The 25,512-nt window shown below is 44.6% G+C and overlaps 1 protein-coding gene across 1 annotated transcript in view; it reads left to right on the top strand.

The window, feature by feature from the left end:
* The window catches only part of LOC127621271 (1-phosphatidylinositol 4,5-bisphosphate phosphodiesterase eta-2-like), a 243,621-nt gene that overhangs the window by 161,205 nt on the left and 56,904 nt on the right, over positions 1 to 25,512 (top strand). The window contains exons 4-6 of the mRNA XM_052094791.1: positions 12,322 to 12,567; positions 13,875 to 14,002; positions 22,180 to 22,350. Coding sequence (XP_051950751.1) covers positions 12,322 to 12,567; positions 13,875 to 14,002; positions 22,180 to 22,350 — 545 coding nt within the window. The remainder of the gene's footprint in view (positions 1 to 12,321; positions 12,568 to 13,874; positions 14,003 to 22,179; positions 22,351 to 25,512) is intronic.

Genomic DNA, 25,512 nt, shown 5'->3' with positions numbered 1-25,512 from the left:
TAATAAAGAAAATATCTTATATTACTCAGGTCTACAAAAGTTATGTCAACTATGTTGGCAACTTAAAAATGGTATATCCCAAAACCATGTGACCAGCATCATGTGATGTATTTTTCCTAATTTTGAACTCATAATGGCGAGTGTCCTTTCATTTTATTCAATATTTTAACTATAGTAGCATGTTGTCAAGGAGTATATTAATTGACCATCAATTATGTTGGGTACGTTGTTATGGTTTGCAATATTTTTATGATATTAACTCAAATATATATTAAAATTTTAGGTTAACCTGATCAAGTAAATGACATGTGGTTGGCAAGGCAAGGCCTACTATTGAAATTATGAGGCGAAAATGGGGGAATTGGTCATCTAAGCTACCCAAGGGTCAACTCTTGGGTAACATAGTTAACATGACCCTACTGTATCCACTGAAGATAATTAATTATTTTCCATAGTGTGTGTGTGTGTGTGTGTGTGTGTGTGTGTGTGTGTGTGTGTGTGTGTGTGTGTGTGTGTGTGTGTGTGTGTGTGTGTGTGTGTAATATTTTAAGCCTGTATGTGTCAAAGGACACTGAGGGTGTGTGTGCCCTCATGCATGCTTGTGTGTGTATGCGAGTGAATCATGATGATTAGGGATTAAAGGACATTTAATTGATTTAACGAAATTAACTCGATATTTATATATAGAAATAAGTAGCCATATAATTTGCAATTTGAAACAGAGATCTTCTTATGTAGATAGTGTCATTGTATTTTGTGTACTATATTACTTTCACTGTCAACCATGTTACAGCTGATTTTCTTTATATTTCAAATAACAAGAATTATGCTTCTGATATCCTGTAAGGTATATCTTACATAATCTTTCACAAAGGTTAGAGTTTTGCATAATATCTCTTAAAACTACCAAAATGATAAAAATTGTTAGTGTCACTAGTGATCTTGCTGAAAATATCACATGAATATCTGCAAAACATACAATTCTTACAATTATTTTAAAAGAATGACTGCACTTATGGCAGAATATACAAAAGAACCATTAATTATGTGTTTAACTTGAAGTGCTGAATTTAATCAGTGTCTATAGTGGCATGCAGTTCCCCTTCTGTCGCTCTCTCCACGTTGTGTTGGAGAAGCGACACTAGGGGTCTCTCTTGAGCCACCGAATATACCTCTGATCTATGAAAAAAGGCCAATGAGAAGTTGGCAGTCAGTATTTGCATACCCCGCCCCCGGACATACAGGTATAAAGGCGAGGCAAATACTAGAGTTCATGCAGAAATGTTCTTCGGAGCCGATCTTGTATGCTGTCTGCTACGAGTAACACACACCCGTGTATTCCTCTGACGATCTGCATGCTGTTGGATTTGACAGCGCATAACAGTGGCTTTCTCCTATCCTGTGCACTGCTGTGCATTGTTGCCCCTGGGCGCTTCGACAGCGCAGATAAAAACTCGAAAGAGTTTCTTAAAAGAGTGATTTTATTTAAAAGAGTAATTTCCTCTAAAAGAGCAAACACCGCGAGCGTGAACGTCCTCTTCAGGACGCGTCTTTATAAAGATGCCATTCCGCCGCTGTGTAGTTCCTGGATGCGGTAGAGTGCTCTCCGTTTCAGACGGCCACAGGCCTTGTCTCGTGTGTCTGGGAAGTGATTAGACCGAGGCTGCGTTTGTGGATGGTTCATATTCTCACTGTGAGAGCATGACCATGACAACGTTGCGGTCGCGACTTGTTTTCAACCGAGAAAGCCAGCCTGCCTATCCTCTACAGCTCGAAACGGATGAGCTCGCCGCTGCATTGGAGAGCGCGGCATCTGACGCGGATGACTCCCCTGGGCTGCCGCCTTCGGGCCAGCACCCCCAGGCTGAGGCTGACGCTCAGATGTCCGACATGCTTTCCCGGGCCGCCGCCAGTGTGGGCTTGGATTGGAACCCTCCAAACTCCCCACAGCCATCGCGGTTGGATGACTGGTTCCTGGGGTCTGGGCGCCACCCACGGCCACCCCCCCCCAGTCCCGTTCTTCCCGGAAGTGCATGATGAGCTGACGTCGCTGTGGAGAGCGCCTTTCACCTCTCGCAAAGCCACTCGCTCATCCGCTCTCGCTACCCTCGACGGCGGAGTGGTCCACGGATACACGGCGATTCCCCCGGTGGATAGGGCTGTTGCGCTTCACCTATGCCCCGGAAACCCTACCACCTGGCGGGGTCGCCCTGTACTCCCCTCCAAGGCCTGTAGGACAACATCCTCGCTGACAGCGAAGGCCTACAGCGCCGCTGGACAGGCCGCTTCCGCCCTGCACGCCATGGCCCTCCTACAAGTCCACCAGGCCAAGACGCTCAAAGAATTGCACGTGGGTAGCCCTGATCCCGATGTGCTGCAGGAACTGCGCTCAGCGACCGACCTCGCCCTCAGAGCCATGAAGGTCACGGCGCAGTCACTCGGGCAGGCAATGGCCACCCTCGTGGTCCAGGAACGACACCTGTGGCTGAACTTGGTCGAGATGCGTGAGACCGACAAGACTCGCTTTCTCGACGCCCCAGTCTCCCAGTTCGGCCTCTTCGGTGACACCGTCGAGGACCGTAACCCAGCAGTTCTCAGCGGTGAGGAAACAGACGGAGACGATCTCCCAGATCCTGCCCCGCCACAAGTCTGCTGCCTCGGGCCATGCCCCGTCTGCTCGCCGAGGGCGTCCCCCTGCGAAGAAACAAGCTGCTCCGCCTCAACCTGGGCCCAGCTCTCAGCCCACGCGTCGAGCGCCCTGCAGGAAGTCGATGCCCCCAGTCTCATGGACCCCCTCGAGGACCCGGAAGGCTCCCAGGCGCTCCTGAGATGGACGACCCAGAGCCCAAGACGTTAGCTCCGGAGATGGTAAGACTGCTCCTTCCACCGGTGGAGGGCCGGGAGGAGAATTTTGTTTTGAATACATTTCATTTGCCGCTCCCCTTAACCGGGGCAGTGGTACCCAAATTCGGTACCCAAAATGCCCCCAGATCTCAACAGTCCCGGAGCACGCTGGACGCGGCCACAGGTCCGCCTTCAGACCCACGACTGACCCCTGGCCGGCCGGTTCTGACGAGTCCAGAGGACGCCACCATAAGACCTCCTCCTCAGTCACTAACCCACCCCCTGCCGGGTGCGCGGAGCAAGGTAAGTGCTTTGAGTCTTTTCTCAGCACCGAAGCCTCGGGACGCACCCTTGCCCCCCGACGGCACTTTACCTGCTCCGCCCCGCTGCGAAGCTCCGCCGGGTACGTCAAAAATACTCGTCCCCTTGGTGCCCCTAGCACGGAGATTGGATGCGTGGCTTTCACTTCCCAACCCGTCATGCTGCCTTCGCGGGCGTCCGCTTTACCGCAGTGCACGGCGAACATGCCCAATCCCCGCGCGCGGAGATCGCTACTCTTCTACTCAAAGACGCGATCGAGCCTGTCCCTCCAACCGAAATGAAGAAGGGTTTCTACAGCCCTTACTTCGTTGTACCCAAGAAAGGCGGCGGCTTACGACCAATCTTGGACCTGCGAGTTTTAAACCGAGCACTGCTCAAACTCCCGTTCAAAATGCTCACGCTAAAGTCTATCTTAACAAATGTCCGGCACCTAGATTGGTTCGCAGCGGTAGACCTGAAGGACGCGTACTTCCACGTCTCAATTCTGCCGCGACACCGACCCTTCCTACGGTTCGCGTTCGACGGCCAGGCGTTTCAGTACAAAGTCCTCCCCTTTGGCATGTCTCTGTCCCCTCGCGTCTTCATGAAAGTCACAGAGGCAGCTCTTGCCCCGCTCCGAGAAGCCGGCATCCACATACTCAACTACCTCGACGACTGGCTCATAGTATGTTGCTGCTATCACGGCCCACCACGACACAGTAGATGGCAAGTCCCTTGGTAAGCACGAATTAATCATCAGGTTCCTAAGAGGCGCCCGGAGGTTAAATCCCTCTCGGCCAAGCCTGTTCCCCTCCTGGGACCTCTAGGTAGTCCTCGCGGGCCTCCAGAGACCTCCCTTTGAGCCACTAGAATCAATTGGACTCAGGGCCCTCTCTCTCAAGACCACCCTGCTGATCGCGCTTGCCTCCATCAAGAGGGTCGGGGACCTGCAAGCGTTCTCTGTCAGCGACACTTGCCTGGAGTTCGGTCCATTAGACACTCATGTGATCCTAAGACCGCGACCGGACTACATGCCCAAGGTTCCTACCACGCCTTTCAGAGACCAGGTAGTGAACCTGCAAGCGCTGCCCCGGGAGGATGCTTTGGGGGACAGCGGAAAGGAAACGCTGTCTCCAAACAGAGACTTTCCCACTGGGTAGTAGATGCCATTTCAGCGGCTTATCACACTCAGGCCGTGCCCCCCCCTTTGCGGGTCCGAGCTCACTCGACAAGGAGTGTTGCGTCCTTGTGGACACTGGCCAGGGGTACCTCCCTGGCAGACATTTGTAGAGCAGCGGGTTGGGCAACACCCAACACCTTTACGAGATACTACAATCTCAGGGTTGAGTCGGTTTCATCCCGTGTTTTCTCAGGTCCGAGCCAGTAGAACTCGGTAACACACTGATGGGCTGACCGGGTGAATCGCTTGCATATACGCCCTTTCCCTCGCTTGAGCATTTCCGGCTCCTCAGAAAAATCCTGAATGAACTCTAGTATTTGCCTCGCCTTTATACCCGTATGTCCGGGGGCGGGGTATGCAAATACTGACTGCCAACTTCTCATTGGCCTTTTTTCATAGATCAAAGGTATATTCAGTGGCTCAAGAGAGACCCCTAGTGTCGCTTCTCTGACACAACGTCTCGTTCCCTCCATCGGGGAACGGAGGTTACATTCGTAACCTAGACGTTTGTCAGTAACAGTTGACAAACTCACAAGGGAAACATCCTTTCCCGTATAATATCAAAAAGGTGTTTAATGCTTAAACTTTGAGCATGTAGATATGTTACATTGAAGAAATAACTTAAACAACTAGTTGTTTATGGAGAAAGCACTTTTTTGTCAATTATAGAATGAGCCAATTATTACATGGCTCTCTGGAATACTCTATTCTGATTGGTCAAAGGCGCCATCTAGCAGTCTGATATTTCTCAGTAACAACTACACATCCATGTATCAGGCGCTCTCCGGGTATTGCGAGCCATCTTTCCTGCTTTTTGGATCACTGTGCAATCTCTACATGTAAACTTTTATAAAAATACTATTAACTCAAATCAGTGTTTCATGTGCATTTCGTAGTCTTATAATAAAATGCATAATGAGCAGTCAGGCATTCATTAATTACAAAATTAAGACCAACAGAACTCTGGCGTAAACCGGAGGTGGATTTCAGCTGCTTAGCTATTTATTTATTTGGTTAGTAGCCATGTAATAAGCATGATAAAGTACAGTCAGCCAGTTATCGCAAAATAAACCCACACATGGTGATCAGGACCCCAATGCAAAGCAATACAATACAAAACGTGTGTATCAACTTTCCCCAGTTAAAATGACAGTTAGCCAGGACAATACCCTTGTCCTGAAAACGACTCGGTTACTAACGTAACCTCGGTTCCCTGAGAGGAGGGAACGAGTATTGCGTAAGTAGCTTACGCTATGGGAAAACTCCGTTTCTCGAGAAATATTGAAGTCTTTATGTAAAACGCATTGCAGCTGCACAGCAGACAGCAATGAGCGAGGCAGCTCGGTCATTGGCTGTGCTGCGGCAACTTGCTCGAACCAATGACGGGCTGACTTTGAACGCAGCGACCAATGAGCGCGCCACGCCACGCACTCAGAGCCAGCCAAGATTAGCATGGCTAAGGCTATATATTAGGCGCCCGTCATGAGAGTTCTTTAGGTTCAATCGACTGAAGCTGAACTGACCAAGCACAAGCACAGCAGCTTACGCAATACTCGCTCCTCCTCTCAGGGAACCGAGGTTACGTTAGTAACCGAGTCGCTCCTCTCGAGAGGTCTCTCCTATTAGCGTAAGTAGCTTACGCTATGGGAACACCATGCAAAACGCCGTGCGTGCTGACTTCGCTCTATAAAGCCAGAGGCGGATGCCTGAGCCTTAAAGCAAAGTGATTATCCAACAAGCCGGCCAACGGCGAGCTACATAATGGGATAGTATAGAGCGCCTTACAAGGTGGTCCATGGTGAGGTGCTCATAGTACAAACACAAGCACATATCTTATGTACTGAGTTTTTTATGTACTGATATGCATAAAAAATCCTTTAAGTCAGTCAGAGACGGACCTATAAGGGAGGAGATAATGCTCAGCATATACATACTCCAGTCCATTCTATAGTCAGGCTGATAGAATGTTGGAATGCAATGAGGGGACCTGTAGGTTATAAAACCTGATAAATGTCGAAGGTGAGGCCCAGCCTGCCGCCGCACAAATATCTTCAATGGGTATCCCACTCGACCACGCCCACGAGGAGGCTTCACTTTCCTGATCCGACTGATGACCTGAGGTAGCATCGCGATCGGGGGAAAAGCATACAAGGGGCGGCTCGGCCAGACTTGGGCGAGCGCGTCCGTGCTCTTTGAGAAGAAAAGGGGGCAGTGCGCATTTTCCCTGGAGGCGAAGAGGTCGACCTCTGCCTCGCCAAAGGTTTGCTATAACCACTGAACCGTCAGGGGGTGGAGAGACCATTCTCCTGGGAGAACCTGGTCTCTGGACAGCATGTCCGCTCCCTGGTTCAGGGCGCCTGGCACATGCGCTGCTCTCAGTGAGCGCAGGTGGTGCTGTGACCATAAGATGAGCTCCCTGGCCATAGAGTGCAGGGAGCTCGACCTGAGTCCACCCTGGCGATTTCCGGGTTTTCCGGGTTTGACCAAAAGCCGGAGACAGGCCTGCCCTCGTAACGGGCCCCCCATCCTATTTTGGAGGCATCTGTCGTGATCATTTTTCTCCGCGTATTCACGCCCAGACTCACGCCGGTTTGATACCAGTTGACGGCTTTCCAGGGCGTTAGGGCTTTTATACAGCCGTGATTCGCTCTGATCAAAAAGTGGCCCGAGCGCCACGCGTGAGTGGGGACACGGCTCTTGAGCCAGCGCTGGAGAGGACGCATGTGCAACAATCCTAGCTGGAGTACAGCTGATGCCGAGGCCATGAGGCCGAGCATTCTTTGAAATCGTTTGACGGGGGCGTGCGCGCCCGTTCTGAATGATGTTGCAAGGCGTCGAATAGAGAGCGCGCTCTGATGAGAGGCGCTGTCATCTGCACTGAGTCTAGCACTATTCCCAGAAAAGAGATATTCTGGCTGGGGAAAGCACGCTCTTTGCAAAATTGATTCTCAGACCCAGGCATTCTAGATGGCTGATAATCCAAGATCTGTGCGTCGTTAACTGACCCTCTGATTGTGCTATGATTAGCCAATCGTCGAGGTAATTCAGTATTCGCGACTCCCGCTGTCTCAGGGGAAAGTGCCGCGTCCATACATTTCGTGAATGTACGGGGGCCAATGATAGGTCGAATGGTAGTACTGTGTACTGGTATGACTGTCCCTCGAAAGCAAATCTCAGAAAAGGCCTGTGATGAGGCGCTATCGAATGTGAAAGTAAGCGCCTTTCAAATCCACTGATAGAAACCAATCCCCGGGCTGAACTTGCGCGAGGATATGTTTGGTTGTTAACATTCTGAACGAGCGAATCATTAAAGCTTTGTTCAGATGTCTGAGATCTAGGATGGGGCGGAGGCCACCGCCCTTTTGGGACGAGAAAATAGCGGCTGTAAAAACCCTGCCAGCTCATAGAGGGAGGAACAGTTTCTATAGCGCCCTTCTCTATCAGTTTGAGCACCTCGGTGCGTAGAACATGTGACACATCTTTCCTCACTTTCGTCTCGACCACCGCTGAAAAGTGGGGTGGTCTGCGAGCGATTTGAAGTGAGTAACCGTGTTTTATTATGTTCAAAACCCATTTCGGCATGTCAGGGATTTTTTCCCAGGCTTTTGCTCGCACAGATATGGGCTGAATGCTTTCTGGGGGCTTGTCGCAGTGACGTATGGGCTCCACCGGCAAATTGCCTTGTGCTAACACTGAGTTTACAGCTCTCAGAGGCGCAGGTGCGCGCTGAGCAGCCGTGTTGAGTGGCGAGTGCAGGGGTGCGTGTGAGAGTACAGGCACGCGCGCTATCTCCGAAATGCTTGCAGCATGAGTCGGAAAAATGCTTGAAACTGTATGGACATAGTTTTCGGGTGGGGGTGCATACATCGTAATAGGCACGCGCGCCACATTCATAAAGCTTCCCGCTCTTAGCGGGGAGTCTCTTGGCTCACGCATCACATCTGTGATGTTTGCGGCATGAGACAGCGAACTGTTTGAAACTGTATGGGCAGCGCTTATGGGTGGGGGTGCATATACTGTAGTAGGCACGCCGCCACTTTCATAAAGTCTTCCGCCATGGCGAGGGTTTTTTTTTGGCTATGCATACAGTGTTTGTGTGTAGGGGTGCATGCATGGCAGCAGGCACGCACGCTACTTTTATAGTATTTCCCGCTTTTACTGGGGAAGTGTTTATAACTGTGGGAACAGTGCTTGTGTGTAGTGGTGCATACATGACAATAGGCACACGATCTACATTTATGGGGCGTCCAGCTCGAGCTGGGGAAGTATTTGGCACTGTTTGGACAGTACTGATATGTGGGAATGCGCACTTTAGTGTGGACACGTGACCCCTTAGTGACACAGGCAGAAAATGTGATTTCTGTGTGTTGCCGTTAAAATGGCGTTTGATTGCAGGTGAGTGAGTTCTGTGACTGGCCCATTGACTGCTGTACAGACATTTCCAGCCGCCTGTAAGGGGACTGGGTAATGTTTTACACGTTTTGGAGACGGGAGGCGCCGCCCTGGCTCGCTGCTGCTGCTGAGGCGGTCTCTGGCGGCTCTGTGACGAGCTGGAGCGCTTGGGCAGGAAGTGACGCATAGCCTGCGAATCCTTCCGAGCGTCAGTGAAGCGTTCAGTGAACTCTCTTACCGTTTTAGACAGGATGCGGACGATCTCTGAGTCCATGCTGGTGCCCGTGCTCATGTCCGCTAATGTCGACGGCGCGGGGTCGAAGGCCGAGCCCGGCCAGTCGTCGGATGCAGCGTCAATGGAAAGGCTGTCATCCTTTTCACCGTCGTACCCTGACCCGCCGAACGAGACGAGACCCACCGCTCTGTAGGAGGGGTGCTGGTCCGCCTGCGTTGAAATGGACTGGCGGCGGGGAGTTCTCGGGTAGTGGTGAAGCATGCGGGGACTGGCCCGGCGTGACATCACTGAAGTCTACGTGCTCTGGCGGCCTCCGTGAGCGGCGCTTTTTCTTGCGCGGCTCGAACAGAGGGGACGGCAGCACGGTGGTAGCAGGCTCGTTCGCGCGAAGGCGGCAAAGCAAGCACGCAGCCTCGGTGAGGCCCAGGGAGTCACATTCGGGCATCCGCCTCAGTGAGAGCAGCTTCTGCGTGGTCAGGTCCCAGGCAGCGAGTGCAAATGATGTGACGATCCCCATCAGGAAGAGGGCCTCTGCACGAGGCGCAGGCTGAAGGCATTTGCAACAACGCCTTGAAAAGTTACTTTTACTCAATCAAAAGCGTTGCAGAGGCGAGCGCTTGCAGTAAAAGGATATAGCGATGCACGCCGGATGGCGTAGCAGAAGGCTTCGGCGGCTGAAGGCGCCGGCGTCCTCTTAGCGGTCCTGCTGTAGGCTTTCCGACAGCGGGCTAAAGACTCCAACAATCCGGAGGATCCAGCGAAGAGAAGGTCTTTGCTGAAGGAGATTAAATCTAAAGAACTCTCATGACGGGCGCCTAATATATAGCCTTAGCCATGCTAATCTTGGCTGGCTCTGAGCCGCTGGTGCAAAGCGCTAGCCATTGGTCGCGCGTTCAGAGTCGCCCGTCATTGGTTCGAGCAAGTTGCCGCAGCACAGCCAATGACCGAAGCTGCCTCGGCTCATTGCTGTCTGCCGTGCAGCTGCAATGCGTTTACATAAAGACTTCAATATTTCTCGAGAAACTGAGTTTTCCCATAGCGTAAGCTACTTACGCAATAGGAGAGACCTCTCGAGAGGGAACACATTTTACAACCTTTAGGTTAAAACCTAACTTTGTTATATAATTGGCCATAGCTTGAATGTACGTCAATGTACTTTTATTGTGTTCACTTTTTTACCCAAATATTATTCCAAAAATATTATGATTTTGGAATTTTAGTTTGGAGAATAAAATTCACATAAATATTCAAGATCTCAACACACAAAACCTCTGTTAGAGAAAACACACATTTGTGTATTTAGACATTTGTATCAAAACCTAACAGGACTAGATATAACCCATGTGACAGCTTCCCCATGTGATGACTAGCCCTGGTCCACCCTATGTAGACAATGTGCAACAACACAGCACCATCTCAGTTTTTGCTATAAATATTTACTGCATTATTTAGCAGCCTAGTTGTCTCTTACTGGAAATCACGCGCATATGGCATATTTTATTCTGTTTATACTTATGTTTTCCCTGCTTTAGTATAGATGGAAACCAATCATGTCTATTCATAACTTTGACTTTGCCTGGAATCAGTGGCAGCAGAATTCTGCAGAATGCCTGTCACATAAATTCTACATGGGTGAATCTCATGAATAACCTGAAGAATATGTCATATTCTCAAAAATCCAAATAAATAAATAACTGAGGCCATTAAGATTCCAATTTTGCATTGTGTTATTATTTTACAGCCATGCTGATATTCAGCACAACAGCACTCTTCTCATGTTATATACTTTTAACCTTTTATAAAAAATTTCTTCAGCAATATTTTATTCCATATACAGATTCAGTGGCACCAAAAAGTATTTTGACACTAAAGCCAATCTTTAAAAAGTATGAATGTCATTACAGCAAAACAAACCTAACATAATTTCAAAGCTAGTTACATTTATTTTAAAGAAATATTGCACAGTTCTGAGAAAAGCTCATCGTTTGTTTGAAGATGACACTTGTTTTGATGTTTTTTTATATATTGTTATTACACACAGACATTTTTAAGTGCAGCTTATTATGTATTATGTACATTATGTGGATCAGACAGTTCACAAACAACAGAACCATGTTTTCACTAAATATTGTCTTGTGAAGGTGTTACATTTCTAAAGTGAGTGTTACAGAATAGGCACATGTTGAATATTACTGTCACTCTGCAGTTATCAAATTGTGTTGTATTGCAGTGCAGAAATCTATTACTGCACCCTTTTCATGTATGGCTTCTATCAGGAGCTGGTTTAGATTCGCACTAATTCATTAAATATTTGTAAATGATCCAGACTGGTGTTTTAGAGTGTTTATTCTGAGATAGCCATCTGCTCTTCTTATTTACTTTGTCTATTCTTGAGAGACTTCATTACTTACATTTGTAGCATTGGGAACTTGGTGCAACATTGTCTCTTTCAGACAATTGCTCCTTGATGTAAGTAGAATGTTAATGAACAGCACAACTACAGCATAAATGGCACTTTCCATGGATGCAATACACTTTGGTGTCCAATGATTATTCTTATTCTAATTGTTATCATTATTATTTTCAAAGTACCATACAGAAAATAACTGTCACTATTGCATTTATGTTAATTAAAATAACAAAATAAGGCCTCAAAACATTAATGTTGAAAATTAGCATCCCCAATAAAATTCCATCACATAGCACCAAAATAGACGAGTCATATATAAAATGAAAGCTCTCATTCTCAGGAATGTGGCTGCCCCGTTAATTGTGTTGCCCTAATACCACAGTTCAAAATATTTTCAAAAGAATCATAAAGTGAAATAAGATTTCTGTAAGTCATCAAATACAAATGTCTCGTTTATTCTCCAATAACAGCTGCTGTAAGCCCCAAATAGCCAAAAATGTTATATCTGCTTTTGCTTAGGAAGTTTCTAAATACATTTAGCATTTCTTTACTTGTCTGTGAATGTTCTTGTCTGAATAATCAATTGTTATGTATTAGATGTCCAGAACAAATATGCCATCCAGAAGAGAAAGCATGCAAAACAAATCATCAGAACTTAGCTTGAGCTTCTAGTCCACTCAGAGGCTAAGATATTCAGTGAAACAACAAGGGTGGTGCTTGAACTGAAAATTAGACTGAATGTCTATGGATGAGCACTTCTGTAAGGGCTAAAATGCATTTGCAAATTGCAAGATAATAAAAATAAGAGTTTTAAACCATTTTTAGACCTGTCCCAAATTTTGGTAACTGGGATGAAAAAATTATTTTTTTAATAAAAAAGCACTGTTTTTTAACTTGTTCATGAAAAGTGCCAAATGTCATTTATTTCTATAAAATCACAGTGTTTCTTCTTCCTCTCAGTCTCGATTGACTCCATTCGGGAAGTGTGTGAGGGGAAGCAGTCAGAGATTTTCCAGCGATATGCTGACGGCAGCTTTGACCCCAACTGCTGCTTCAGCATCTACTATGGCGAGCACATGGAGTCTCTTGACCTTGTGTCAGGTACAGGAGAAGAAGCTCGCACCTGGATTACTGGCCTTAAGTACCTTATGGCAGGAATCAGCGATGAAGACAGTTTGGCCAAACGACAACGCACTCGTGACCAATATCCTTCTTAATGGAACTCCCATCACAGAAGCTGTATACAATTACATTGAAGATAATGCTGAATCATTAGATCTCATAAGTGGATTAGGGAACACAAATATGTTGGAAGTACCAGATTTATTTACATTCAGTTTTGGGGAAAATACTTGAAAACTGTAACTTGTTAAAGTAAAAAGTGGTTGTAATTTAAACTAGTTAAGCTACCATTTGGAAAAAGTATTTAGCTACTGTTGTTACCCTTCTAAAAAAGGAGCTATTTATAGTCAATCTAGCTACCCTTTAAAAAAAATAGCTAGCAACAGTCAAGCTACCCCTCTGAAAAGGGTAGTTATCAAGCTACCCTTTTAAAAAGTAGCTAGCAAGCTATCCTTTGAAAAAGTAGCAAGCTGCTGTTAAGCTGCCTTCCTGAAAAAGTAACTAGCTATAGTCAAGCTACCCTTTTTAAAAAGCTGCAGTTAAGCTACCTTTGGGAAAGTAGTTGGCTACTGCTAAGTTACTCTTCTGAAAAAACAGCTTGCTAACATCAAGCAACCCTTTTGAAACAGTGGCTAGTCACAGTCAAGCTACTCTTTTGAAAACGTTCTTAACTATTGTTACATTACCCTTCTGAAAAAGCAGCTTGCTTTAGTCAACCTACACTTGTGAAAAAAGTAGCTACAGTTAAGCTACACTTTTGAAACACGTTAGCCACTGTTAAAATAACCTTCTGAAAACAAAGCTAGCTAAATCAAGACTTTTGAAAAAGTAGCTAGCATGCTTCCCTTTTTTAAATAAAAAATAACCCAGCAACAGTCAAGTTATCCTGTTGAAATATAGCCATCTATAGTCAAGCTACCTTTTGAAAAAGTAGATACTGTAGCTACTGTTAGGCTACCAAGCTATAGTCAAGCTACCTTCTGTTAGGCTACCATTTTTAAGTAGGTAAGTTAGTAGCACATCTACCTTTAAGTAAGGTAGTTAGTTTCTCGTCAAAACTGGTTAGCCTACATTAAAGTGAGAAGTGTGATGAAAATTCAGTTTACTGCATATGGTTACTACATATAAAAACCATAATATCAGCATGACTATAAAAGATATATATCATGCCACAGGTGTTCCTCTTTTGACCCTCAACACGTCAAGTTAGAGGTGAAAATGCTTTTTGAATGTTTGACTCTGCTTGACAAATACCAGTAAGAACCACAACATATAACATATGTTCAATGGAGCACATCATGAAACAATATCAGGCCTGTTGTATTGTCTTGTTATCAGTGGAAGTGCTGTATTGCTCTGTGTTCAAAGACCCTTAACTCTACTCATCACATGGCTAAAGCAGACCTTCATGGAGGCTGATAAGAATGGAGATGGCTGCCTCAGCATCAGTGAAGTCCTGCAGCTTCTGCACAAGCTTAATGTTAACCTGCCCAGACAGAAGGTCAAGCAGATGTTTAAGGTAAACTGACCTCTGTGTCGTTGTGATTAGCGGCTGTCACCGGAACATTACTATTGACTAATAAAGACTATAGCCAATTTCTCAAATAAATCCAGTGAAATTGCTGTAAAACTGCTGAATTAACTGCAGAATGTACTGCCAAATTAACCTTTCTAGTAAAGATACCTCATCTATTATTCACACAATAAAGAGCTTGGCTGCAATGTCATTTGTCAGAAATGAACTTTAACTGGCTAGAAATTGATGAGCGTGGAGTAATTGGAAAAGGTTTATAAAGTTCACTTCTTTTTTGAGTTGGTAAATTTAAGTTAAGCAGTAGAATTCGTCAGGCAGTAGAATTCTAACTTCACATGTTTGAGTTCTTATGTCAGATTGTAGATTTTCTCACATCACACAGTAAAATACTTACATCACACGGTAGACTTCTTATGTCAGACGGTAGTCAAGTCAAGTCAAGTGGTTTTTATTGTTGTTTCAACCATATACAGTTAGTACAGTACACAGCAAAACGAGACAACGTTTCTCCAGGACCATGGTGCTACATGAAACAACAAAGGACCAACACAGGACCACATGAGACAACACAACGAAATAAAATACCTATATAAAAAAACCTATATATATACCTATATAAAGTGACTTTTGCACTTTAATGACATTCAGGGACAGGTTGTTGGCTCTACACCAGTTCGTCAGCCGCTGCACCTCCTCTCTGTATGCTGACTCGTCGTTCTTGCTGATGAGACCCACCACGGTCGTGTCATCGGCGAACTTGATGATGTGATTCGAGCTGTGCATTGCTGCACAGTCGTGAGTCAGCAGAGTGAACAGCAGTGGACTGAGCACACAGCCCTGGGGGGCCTCAGTGCTCAGTGTGGTGGTGGTGGAGATGCTGTTCCCGATCCGGACTGACTGAGGTCTCCCAGTCAGGAAGTCCAGGATCCAGTTGCAGAGGGAGGTGTCCAGGCCCAGCAGGTTCAGCTTTCCAATCAGGTGCTGGGGAATGATTGTGTTGAATGCTGAGCTGAAATCTATGAACATCATTCGAACGTATGAGTCCTTATTTTCTAGGTGGGTGAGGGCCAGATTGAGGGTTGTGGTGATGGCATCGTCCATTGAACGGTTTGAACGATACGCAAACTGCAGTGGGTCTAGTGAGGGGGCAGCTGGGTCTTAATCTGCCTCATGACGAGCCTCTCGAAGCACTTCATGATGATGGGTGTAAGTGCGACGGGACGGTAGTCATTGAGGCAGGACACTGAAGACTTCTTTGGCATGGGGATGATGGTGGTGGCCTTGAAGCACGTTGGAACGACGGCGCTGCTCAGAGAGATGTTGAAGATGTCGGTAAGTACATCTACTAGCTGGTCTGCACATCCTCTGAGCACTCTGCCAGGAATGTTGTCTGGTCCAGCAGCCTTCCGTGGGTTGACTCTACGTAGAGTTTTCCTCACATCTGCCGTGGTAAGACAGAGCACCTGGTCGTTGGGAGGAGGGGTGGACTTCCTTGCCATCACGTCGTTCTGCACTTCAAACCGAGCGTAGAAGTCATTCAGCGCATCTGGAAGGGAGGCATCTTTGTCACAGGCAACTGATGTTGTCCTGTAGTTGGTGATGGCCTGGATGCCCTGCCACATGCGCCGCGTGTCACCGCTGTCCTGGAAGCGACTGTGGATTCTCTGGGCGTGTGCGTGCTTTGCCTCTCTGATTGCCCGTGACAGTTTGGCCCTAGCTGTTCTTAGGGCTGCCTTATCGCCTGCTCTGAAGGCGGAGTCTCGGGACCTCAGCATAGTGCGCACCTCTGCAGTCATCCACGGCTTCTGGTTGGAGCATGTGGTGATGGTCTTGGAGAAAGTGACATCATCAATGCACTTGCTGATGTAGCTGGTCACTGATGCTGTGTATTCCTCCAAGTTGGTAGAATCGCCATATGTTGCAGCCTCCCTGAACATGTGCCAGTCAGTACACTCAAAACAGTCCTGAAGAGCAGAGATGGCTCCTGCTGGCCAGGTTTTCACCTGCTTCTGAAGCGGTTTTGTGCGTCTGACGAGCGGTCTGTATGCTGGAATTAACATAACAGAGATGTGGTCTGAGTAGCCGAGGTGTGGGCGGGGCTCCGCCCGATGCAGCGCCTGGGATGTTTGTGTAAACAAGATCAAGCCGTTCAGCCCTCTCGTTGCAAAGTCCACATACTGATGAAATTTAGGGAGCACTGTCTTGAGATTTGCATGGTTGAAATCTCCGGCGACAATAAACAGTCTGTCGGGGTGAGCGTTCTGCAGTTCGCTCATAGCCCCATACAGTTCACAGAGTGCTTCCAGCGTTAGCGCTGGGGAATGTAAACTCGGTTATGCAAACAGTGGTGAATTCCGTGGTAGATAAAAAGGTCTGCATCTAACAGTCACAAGCTCCAACAGTGATGAACAGTAACTAGAGACTAGCATAGAGTTCTTGCACCATTCCGTGTTGATGTAAACACACAAGCCACCACCGCGAGTCTTACCGCAGAGAGCTGTATTTCTGACAGGTAGTGAGACGGTAGATATCTTGGTGTGGAATAACAAAAGAGAGAAAGAAAGCAGAGAGGGAGGGAGAGAGAGGAGCTCACTCGCCCAGATACGCCGTCGAGTGGTCCTCGGCCCACTGTCCTGCTTCCGTCTGTGATGCCAGGTGATGGCACTGGACCCCTTAGCCGTTCCTTCCGGTTGTGGTTGACGCTGACGCTGGGCTCCAGCGCCACCGGATCGAACACTCCCTCGGCGTCGTGACCCCAGTCAGTGGCGAGGACTCCTTGGATGGTGCATAACAATTAATGTATACCATTAATTAAATTAAACCAGTATAACAATTAATGATGGCAAAGGAGGAAGCTGGGACCGGCTTGACAAACACATAGACATTTAATAACACTTTTCAGTGTATAAAGAAACAAAAGCACGCACTGCTTTTCAGCCAGCCACATCAAATCATAAAACACACACAAGAACGTGGACAAGCCACGAGCATCTCTCTCCCATTTGCAGCTGTCTCTTCTCCTTGAGTACTCCCACCGCTCCTCACTGGAATGCGACACCGGTGTGGCACGCAGGTGAAAGTCATTCGCCACTTATCTTCGTGGCCTCGCTCTGCCCAGATACCGTTTGGCTCCACCCTGCTCACCACAACATAGTGTATGCTTTGACACAGACAAATAAAAACATCAGTCATCGAGATGGTAGAAGCACTTTTAAGTAACTTATTATTGTGCTAACAAACAGGATTACCAGTACTCTGTCAAATGCAACTCCTCACATCCCCACAAAATAACATTTCATCAGTAAAACCGGACCATTAATTCATAGCAAACAGGGTTCAGAAATATCCTTGATCAACAGTCGTTAACAATAAAACAAGAATATTATTTTATTCAGACTGAATTGGGTTTATTTACGTGCGCAAGCAAACAGTTACATATGTTATAAACAGATGGATTATTTGTTACTTTTCATAAAACATAATAAAGTATGAAAAACTATTGAGGTAATTCTTCACCCTCTGTAAGCCTGTCTGTGCGAAATATACAGGGGAACGACGTGTTTGTTTGTTTTTACCAGATGCAATTTATATTGAGGTGCGATGGTTTTCCAGAAAATACAGTAATTGTTAAGCAAAGACACCCAATTCTTCAGACTAATTACCTGGTTAGGTCAGGTAGGACTAGTTTTTTCATATTTAAATATATAATATTAGTAATTCTAGATTAGTAATTTTACATTATGTTATACAAGAAGTCTACCATGTGACAAGAATTATAACGTCTGATTTAATTCTAACGCGTTACGTAAAAAATGTATTCTGCCATCTAACATAAGAAATCTTATGTGTGACGTAAAAAAATCTACCGTCTGATTTAAGAGACTGCCATGTAAAGTAAGTATTGTACCATATGATGTAAGAAGCCTAACATTTGACATAATAATCTAACTTGTGACGTAAGAAATCTACCGTCTGACATAAGAGACTACCATGTGATGTAAGAAGTCGGACGTGTGACCTAAGAGACTACTGTGTAACATAAGAAGCTTAAGGTGTGACGAAAGAATTCTACCATCTCACATGAGAAGTCTTTGGTGAGCAGGGCGGAGACTAGCGGAGTCTGGGTAGAGTGAAGCCGGGAAGATAAGTGGCGAATGGCTTTCACCTGCGTGCCACACCGGTCTCGCGTTCCAGTGAGGGGTGGCAGGAGCACTTAAGGAGAAGAGATAGTATTTTTTTATATTTTCCCTTGCCTTCTAGAGCAGTGCAGAAATGGTTTTCAGCAAGTTTGTTAGAATTCTAGATTTTATATAAGGGTGTGTGTGACCCCCACTGTGCTGAAAAGTCTTGTTCCAGGCCGTGCGGATTACTCTATGTGAGTATGTGTTAGAGCTCACCTCGGCTGTTTGCTGGTCGCTGAGCTTCACACTCCATCAGTGTTCACCCATCTGCTGTAAATGGACACAGATGGCCTGTAGTGTCAGACACAGTGATAAACAGGAGGTCAATCTGGCCCTGTGTGTGTGATGTGAGAGTATTGTCACCTGAAGGTTTGGCCCTGCTTTCTCTGGAATAAGCCTTGCTAACAACCTGTGTGAAGGCAGTACTCACAGACACACTGTATGCTGGGATATTCTGCTAGTTTATTGTTTTACTTTTAAGCTGGAATCAATATATAATACATTTTTTATTATTACTGTTTAGAGCCTTGTTTTTTTATTATTATTATTCAGTAGTATTTATTTGATATAGAATCGTATTTATTATTAAAAAAATGTATTGATTGTGGCGCATGCTATTACATCACTATTATTATTGCTCATGCTTAGGGTTCGAGATTTGAACAAAACCTTGTACTGTTTGTTCTACCATTGTGAATGATATCATTGAAATGTCAAATTGGGCAGCTTGTTGAGAAGAGGTGTGCTATTACTTTTTTAAGTGATCAGACTTGTGATTTTTGATAAATTTATGATAAATGACTTAAGATAAATGATCAAATTTATGTAAAAACTTCCATAGAAGGAAGGAGCCTAGCTGTATCTACAGATAAGAATATACAGAGATTTTAGAGATATAGAGATATATAGACTTTTGACTTGGTGCAACCACCATGCAGAGCACTCTACTGTAATAACCACATAGAAATGCCTAAGCAACCACTCAGAACACCCTAGCAACTGCATAGCAACCACTCTGAACACCCTAGCAACTGCATAGCAACCACCCAAAATACCCTAGCAACTGCATAGCAATACCCTGGCAATCACTTACAACCATAGGTGCAGATTTAGATATGGTATGGACATGTTCCTTCCAATTTTAGAAAATCTGAAATGTCTCAACCAACATATGGGCAATGTTACTACATAGAAAATAGTTAAACTTTATACTTTGTTATTACATTTCCTCAGTATCATAATTCATATTTAAATTATTGCCCCACGTCTTCTGGAGCAGTGCTGAAATGGTGTTGTCATGTGGCACCTTTTACTTTTCTCAGCGCTGTACATTTTTGATTACTGCATAAATATTTTGTTAAATTATTTTCTGGAGATTAAACATGCGAATTTCCATTTATTTATTCATTTATTTTACGTCCAATACTTAAATTAATTGATTTAAATAAGCATACTTTTTGTGTACAAATGTTTTCTGTCTAAGAAAAAAAAACATCCTGAGCGCATGCTGAGCAATCCTCCCAATGGAGGATTCTGTTGCTATGTCCGGTAAGCGCCCTCTAAAAGCTACTGTGCCAGGGGGTGAAATATGTGGGTGTTAGGGGAGTTGGAAACTAGAAGTGGGGGGAAATATAAATTCTTCCTCTTGAGATATCACTTTGCACATGTAACGTGTTAATTTAGCCGACATTTAGTTTAGATTTCTATTTGTTTAATGCTGTATAAAACATTTTACAGAATGTCACTTTATGTCACTTGGTTTTCATTGTTTTAATGTAAATCTACTAAAGAACAATTTAATTTGATTTTGACATTCATCTTCATTCATCACAAAAATTTTTCCACATATGGTGCAAACCTTTATAAAAAAACAATTACAAATCTGAATTATATTGAATGTGATGGGCTAGATAAATGGGAAATGTGACTTATTAAATATAGGAGAAAATAATGTTATTTTGCCTATATTACCAGACTGACGTTCTCGCAGTATTATCCTCATTGTAATATGTCCCTAAACTAGTCCCTGAAACTAGTCTTAAAATCAAATACAATTTTGCTTCTCAAGTTTATGTGTCTTGTTTTCAGGATGTTTAGATATTACTGGAAAAAGGAAAATATACTGATTAAGAAAATGAAGTTTCTGTAATGTAGGTACCAAATCAAATCTCTGTCTCAAAGGAAAGTGATGTCATCTCCTCTTCAGCAGGACTGTGAATACGGCTTTTCTCAGCATCTTCAGTGTTTATGACCTGTTTTCACACTTCTCTTCTACAAAGCACTAATCCTCAGATGCTTAGCGCAGGGTTTATTGCATCCTCCACGCCCGGCTCACCGCAAGCCTTTCAGTGTATGCTAGACTCAGCAGCTTTCTGGCTCAATGCGGGTGTCTGAGCCGTGGATTCAACGAGCTGAGAAAACAGTTTTCTGTTCTTACGGGCCGAGAGCTGTTATGTGGTGTGGGGAGACTGTTGTTTTCTGGTTTTGTTTTTTACTTGACAGCATGGCAGGTTTAAGTGTGGCAGTGCTGCTGTGGAATGAGAGGTTTCAGTTTCAATAGTTGACTGAAAAGCTGCTGGTTTATCTTTCATTTCTGCCAACAATCAGTGATTAATGGAGGCGGATATGAGGAAGCAGATCTACTGAAAACTGTGCAATAATTTTTTGTGCAATACAGTTTTACATAATATCACCAAAAATATTTCATGTTTAACCAATACATATTATTATTAACCAACAATATACTACTATTTAAATATGCAAAGCAATTTACAGGACAATTATTGTAGGAACAATCTCCCATAGATTATCTGGAGTTGTAGGAATAGTTCACACAAAAATGTAAAGTAATATTGTTTTTACTAGCCGTCATGCTGTTCCAAACCTGTATGACTTTCTTGTTTGTCTGTTTTTTTTTTCTTTAGAATGAAAATTCACTCTTTATTTATTCAGCCTCATGCAATCCCAGTGTTACTTTTGTTCTTCTGCGGAAAACAAACAAATATTTTTAATAGAATATCTCAGCTCTGTAGTTCCATACAATGCAAGTGAATGATGGCCAGAACTTTGAAGGTCCAAAAAGCATATACAAGCAGCACAAAAGTAATCCATAAGACTCCAGTTTTTAAATCTGTATCTTTAGAAGCTATATGATGGGTGAGAAACAGATCAATATTTAACTTTTATTTACTGTAAATCTCCACTTTCACTTTCCCTCACACATTCTTCTTCTTGTTTTTGATGACACAGGTCAATATTTCATTGCTTTTTTTCTCTAAAATCTCCTCCCTGCGCAGTAGGTGGCAGTATGCACAAAGAATGTGAATCGTCAAAAACAAGAAGAAGAAGAAGAATGTGAGAGTGAAAGTGGAGATTTATAGTAAAAAAAAAAAAATTAACCACTGGAGTATGGGTTACTTTTATGATGTATTTGTATTATTTTTGGACCTTAAAAGTTCTGGCTACCATTCACTTGCATATGTATGGACCTAGAGAGATGAGATATTCTTCTAAAAATATTTGTTTGTGTTCATCGGAAGAAAGATAGATAAACACATCTGGGATGGCATGCGGGTGAGTAAATGATGAGAGAATTTTCATTTTTGGGTAAACTATCCCTTTGAGCACTACAAATTCCCAGTCAAGAACTGCACTACCCATAAATCAGAAGAGAGATCCACCAATCAGAGAAGTTGCTATTACCATGGAAACTGGAATCATTCCAAAAGAGCTTAGTAGTGCTCTCGTGAAGAATATGAACAGCATAATCATGTCGGTTGTCGTACATTATCATACTGTATATATTTGTATACATTTAAATATTTTTTCAATAAATTTAAAGTTAAAGCTGAAGTGTGTAATTAGCCACTAGCACCACCTAATGGAATTGTAAAAATAAACATTGTTTCAAACATCTTTTCGAATATCAGTTATAGACATAGATATTGTTTCAATACAGTTCTCTCTGTCCATGATCTTCAGGAAGCAGATACTGATGATAACCAGGGCACTCTGGGTTTCGAGGAGTTCTGCACTTTCTATAAGATGATGTCAACGCGACGAGACCTGTATCTGCTGATGCTTACCTACAGCAATCATAAAGACCACCTGGATACAGATGACCTCATCCGCTTCCTAGAGACCGAACAAAAGGTAAGGTGTTATTGGCTACAGGTTAAAATCCACTAGTAAGTTAAACAGAACGTAATTGATGAAAATACAATCTGATCTCTCAACGCTTATGTGACCATCGGCAATTCTCCCCAAAACTGTCCTGACTCACTATCAAATTTCCTCTTTCATGGTTCAGAAGAACAGCACAGAATTTAATAAAGCATTGCAAAAGGGCATCTTAAGTATTAAATGTTTTTAGCAATCTGAAACACAAGGCATTAACAAGGACTGTTCTAAGACTATCCAACCTGATAATTTTAAAGAGCGTGTCCATATCAGAGTGCATCTTACAAAACCAAGAAGAACATGTCCATCAAGAAAGACATTAGAAATTACAACACTATGGTCCAAATAAAGTGCCCGACATTGTCTTCTGCTGTTGTAGCCCATCTGCCTCAAGGTTCGACGTGTTGTGCATTCTGATTTTTCAAATTTTTGCTTAAAGAAAATAATTTAAAACTAAATTATTTTGGATCATCAAGGGTTTTGACAACATTATATTGTTTGCATGTCTCCAACACATTTTCCCTCCAATACTCATTACCATATTGTGATACATTTAAAAAAAAATTACTGTGTTGTTAAATTCATGTACATTAATTTTTGGACTGCATTTTATTTAATTTTGTTATATTTTATTTAAACATAAATTTTTTATGTATTTATTTAATGTAAATTCATTATTTCAGTAATTACTGCAGTAAAGTAAAAAGTACCATATTACAGTAATGCAACTCTTTATTCGATTTAAAATGTAAAATTCAAACTCAAAAGTAAAAATTCCGGACATTAAGGTAATGAGAAAAAACATTTATGAAAAGTCTTCAAAATCTTAATGGAGCTAAAAAAAATATGCTTCATTATTTCATCATTATGAATAGTTACTAGTGTTACCCCCGTTCCCTGATGGAGGGAACGAGATGTTGTGTCTATTGTAGTGACCCAAGGGGCTTCTTTCGAGAGCCTTGGATACCTCTGAATATGAAAAAAGGCCAATGCCAAATTGGCAAACAGAATTTTCATGTCCCGCCCCCGGACATACGGGTATAAAAGGCGGGATGTGCCTCTGTTCAGTCAGGTTCTGCACTGAGGAGCCGAGAACAAGGTTCAGCCATTACAGCGGCTTGGTACAGTGTTGTGGCAAGGGGGACACAACGTCTCGTTCCTTCCATCAGGAAACGGGGGTTACACTAGTAACCTAGACGTTCCCCTTGTCACTCACTCGATGTTGTGTCAATTGTAGTGACACAAGGGGTCCCTGTTCAATAGCACCACCTACACTGAGTGGGAACAAGCCACGTGGCAAGCATGGGAGCAGCCGCAGCCTTTTCTCTATGTTTCTCCTCATAGAGTGTTAGATGAGGCTGGGGCCATGTAGCTATAACATGCATCAGGGAAGGCGTTCTTTTCCGACTCCTATTCTATCTGGGGGAAAAACCCGCCACATCCTGCCCAGGCTGGGGGGAGGTAAAGTGTGGCTAAATATGTCGAATGGGCTTTCAGGCCACATGTGGAAGTGGCGCGGTGGTAGATCCAGGAAGCGTGAGATTTAGTGGACTCTCCTGGGAGAAACAGTGCACGTGATCGCCAGTGAGGGGAAGGGCACTAGCGCAAGCAGTATACCTAGTCAGTCTTGTGTTAACGAGTTCTACATGCTCGGCCTGACAAAACACGAGAAGAAACCGACTCAACCCGGAGATTGTAGAATCTCGCAAAGGTATTGGTTGTCGCCCAGCCCGCTGCTCTACAGATGTCTGCTAGTGCCGTTGGCCAGGGCCCACGAGGATGCCACACTTCTTGTAGAGTGTGCTCGAACCCTCAAGACGATCTGTCCGGTGGTTGTGTAGGCTTTTGCTCTCAGTAACGACGTTGTCGTACAGGCTTTGTAGGGGAGTGTGGGGTGATCCCACCAAGTGGTTGCACAAGTGCCCCGAAACTGCTTTGTCCACCTGGGGGACCGCCACGATACCGGGCAGTAAAAGGTGCCCTTCACGACCTTGTTAGCTCGTCATGCACCTCCGGGAAGAAAGGAACCAGGGGGGCGTGGCTTCAAGCGGCGCCCTGACCCGAGGAAGCAATCATCTAGCCGTGAGAGTTGAAGGGAGGACGTAGGGTTCCAGTCCAACCCCACGCTCATGGCGGCCCGGGCAAGCATATCGGACATCTGGGCATCAGCCTCTGACTGGGCGGGGAAACCCGAAGGCGGCAGCCCAGCTGAGTCCTCCACATCAGATGCCGCAACGCTCTCCAATGCAGCGGCGACGTCATTATCCTGCTCAATGGCTCCAACGCAGACATCAGACTGGCCGTGAGACGAGCCGCGAGGAATAGGAAAGCCACGACCTCAACGATGCCATGGCCATGTTCTCGCAATGAGTACAGGAACCATACACAAATGCTGCCTCCGTGTGATCGCGACCCAGACACACAAGGCAGCGCCTATGGCCGTCAGAAGCGGAGAGGTATCTGCCGCATCCAGGAAAAACGCAAATCCGGAAGGACATCTTAACAAAGACTCATCTTTAAAAAGACGTTCAACGTCAAAGTGTAACTCTTTTATTTCCTTTCTGAAAATAATACTCTTTTAGAGGAGTGTATGCTCTTTTAGATGACTGTCAAAGCGCCCAGGGTCGTGGACTGCTCTAGAGTGCAGAGGAGGGAGAAAGCCGCTGGCAATTCGCCGCAGATCCAACAGGAAAGCTCTCTAGAGGTAGGGTGGAACAGAGTGGGATTTCAGTTTGGCATTGGCCATTTTTCATATTCAGAGGTATCCGAGGCTCCCGAAAGAAGCCCCTTGTGTCACTACAATCGACACAATGTCAAGTGAGTGACAGAAGGGGAATGTTATTTTTTTCTGTTGTTAGATTTTGAGGTAAAATGTGACCTGTAAATTTTTTCGTGACATTCACCCAACATCTGATTATGACTTCAATCCAGCATCAACCTAAGTGTATTAATATGTCGATATGTAGGAATATTTTAAATAAAATGACATTTATTCAATTTTTTTCATTAGGCAGCATTCATTAATCTAAGTAACCTCACATGTGAATTTACCCTTTGGTCAATTTTCTCATTACTTCATTTGGCAAATCAAAAATCCACATGATGTTTGATTCAAGTGGCATTTAATTCCTTGTC

Source organism: Xyrauchen texanus, chromosome 27, assembly GCF_025860055.1.
Source record: "Xyrauchen texanus isolate HMW12.3.18 chromosome 27, RBS_HiC_50CHRs, whole genome shotgun sequence".
NCBI lineage: Eukaryota > Metazoa > Chordata > Actinopteri > Cypriniformes > Catostomidae > Xyrauchen > Xyrauchen texanus.
Note: the sequence above shows the minus strand (reverse complement) of the source record. Positions and strands in the feature narration are given on the sequence as shown.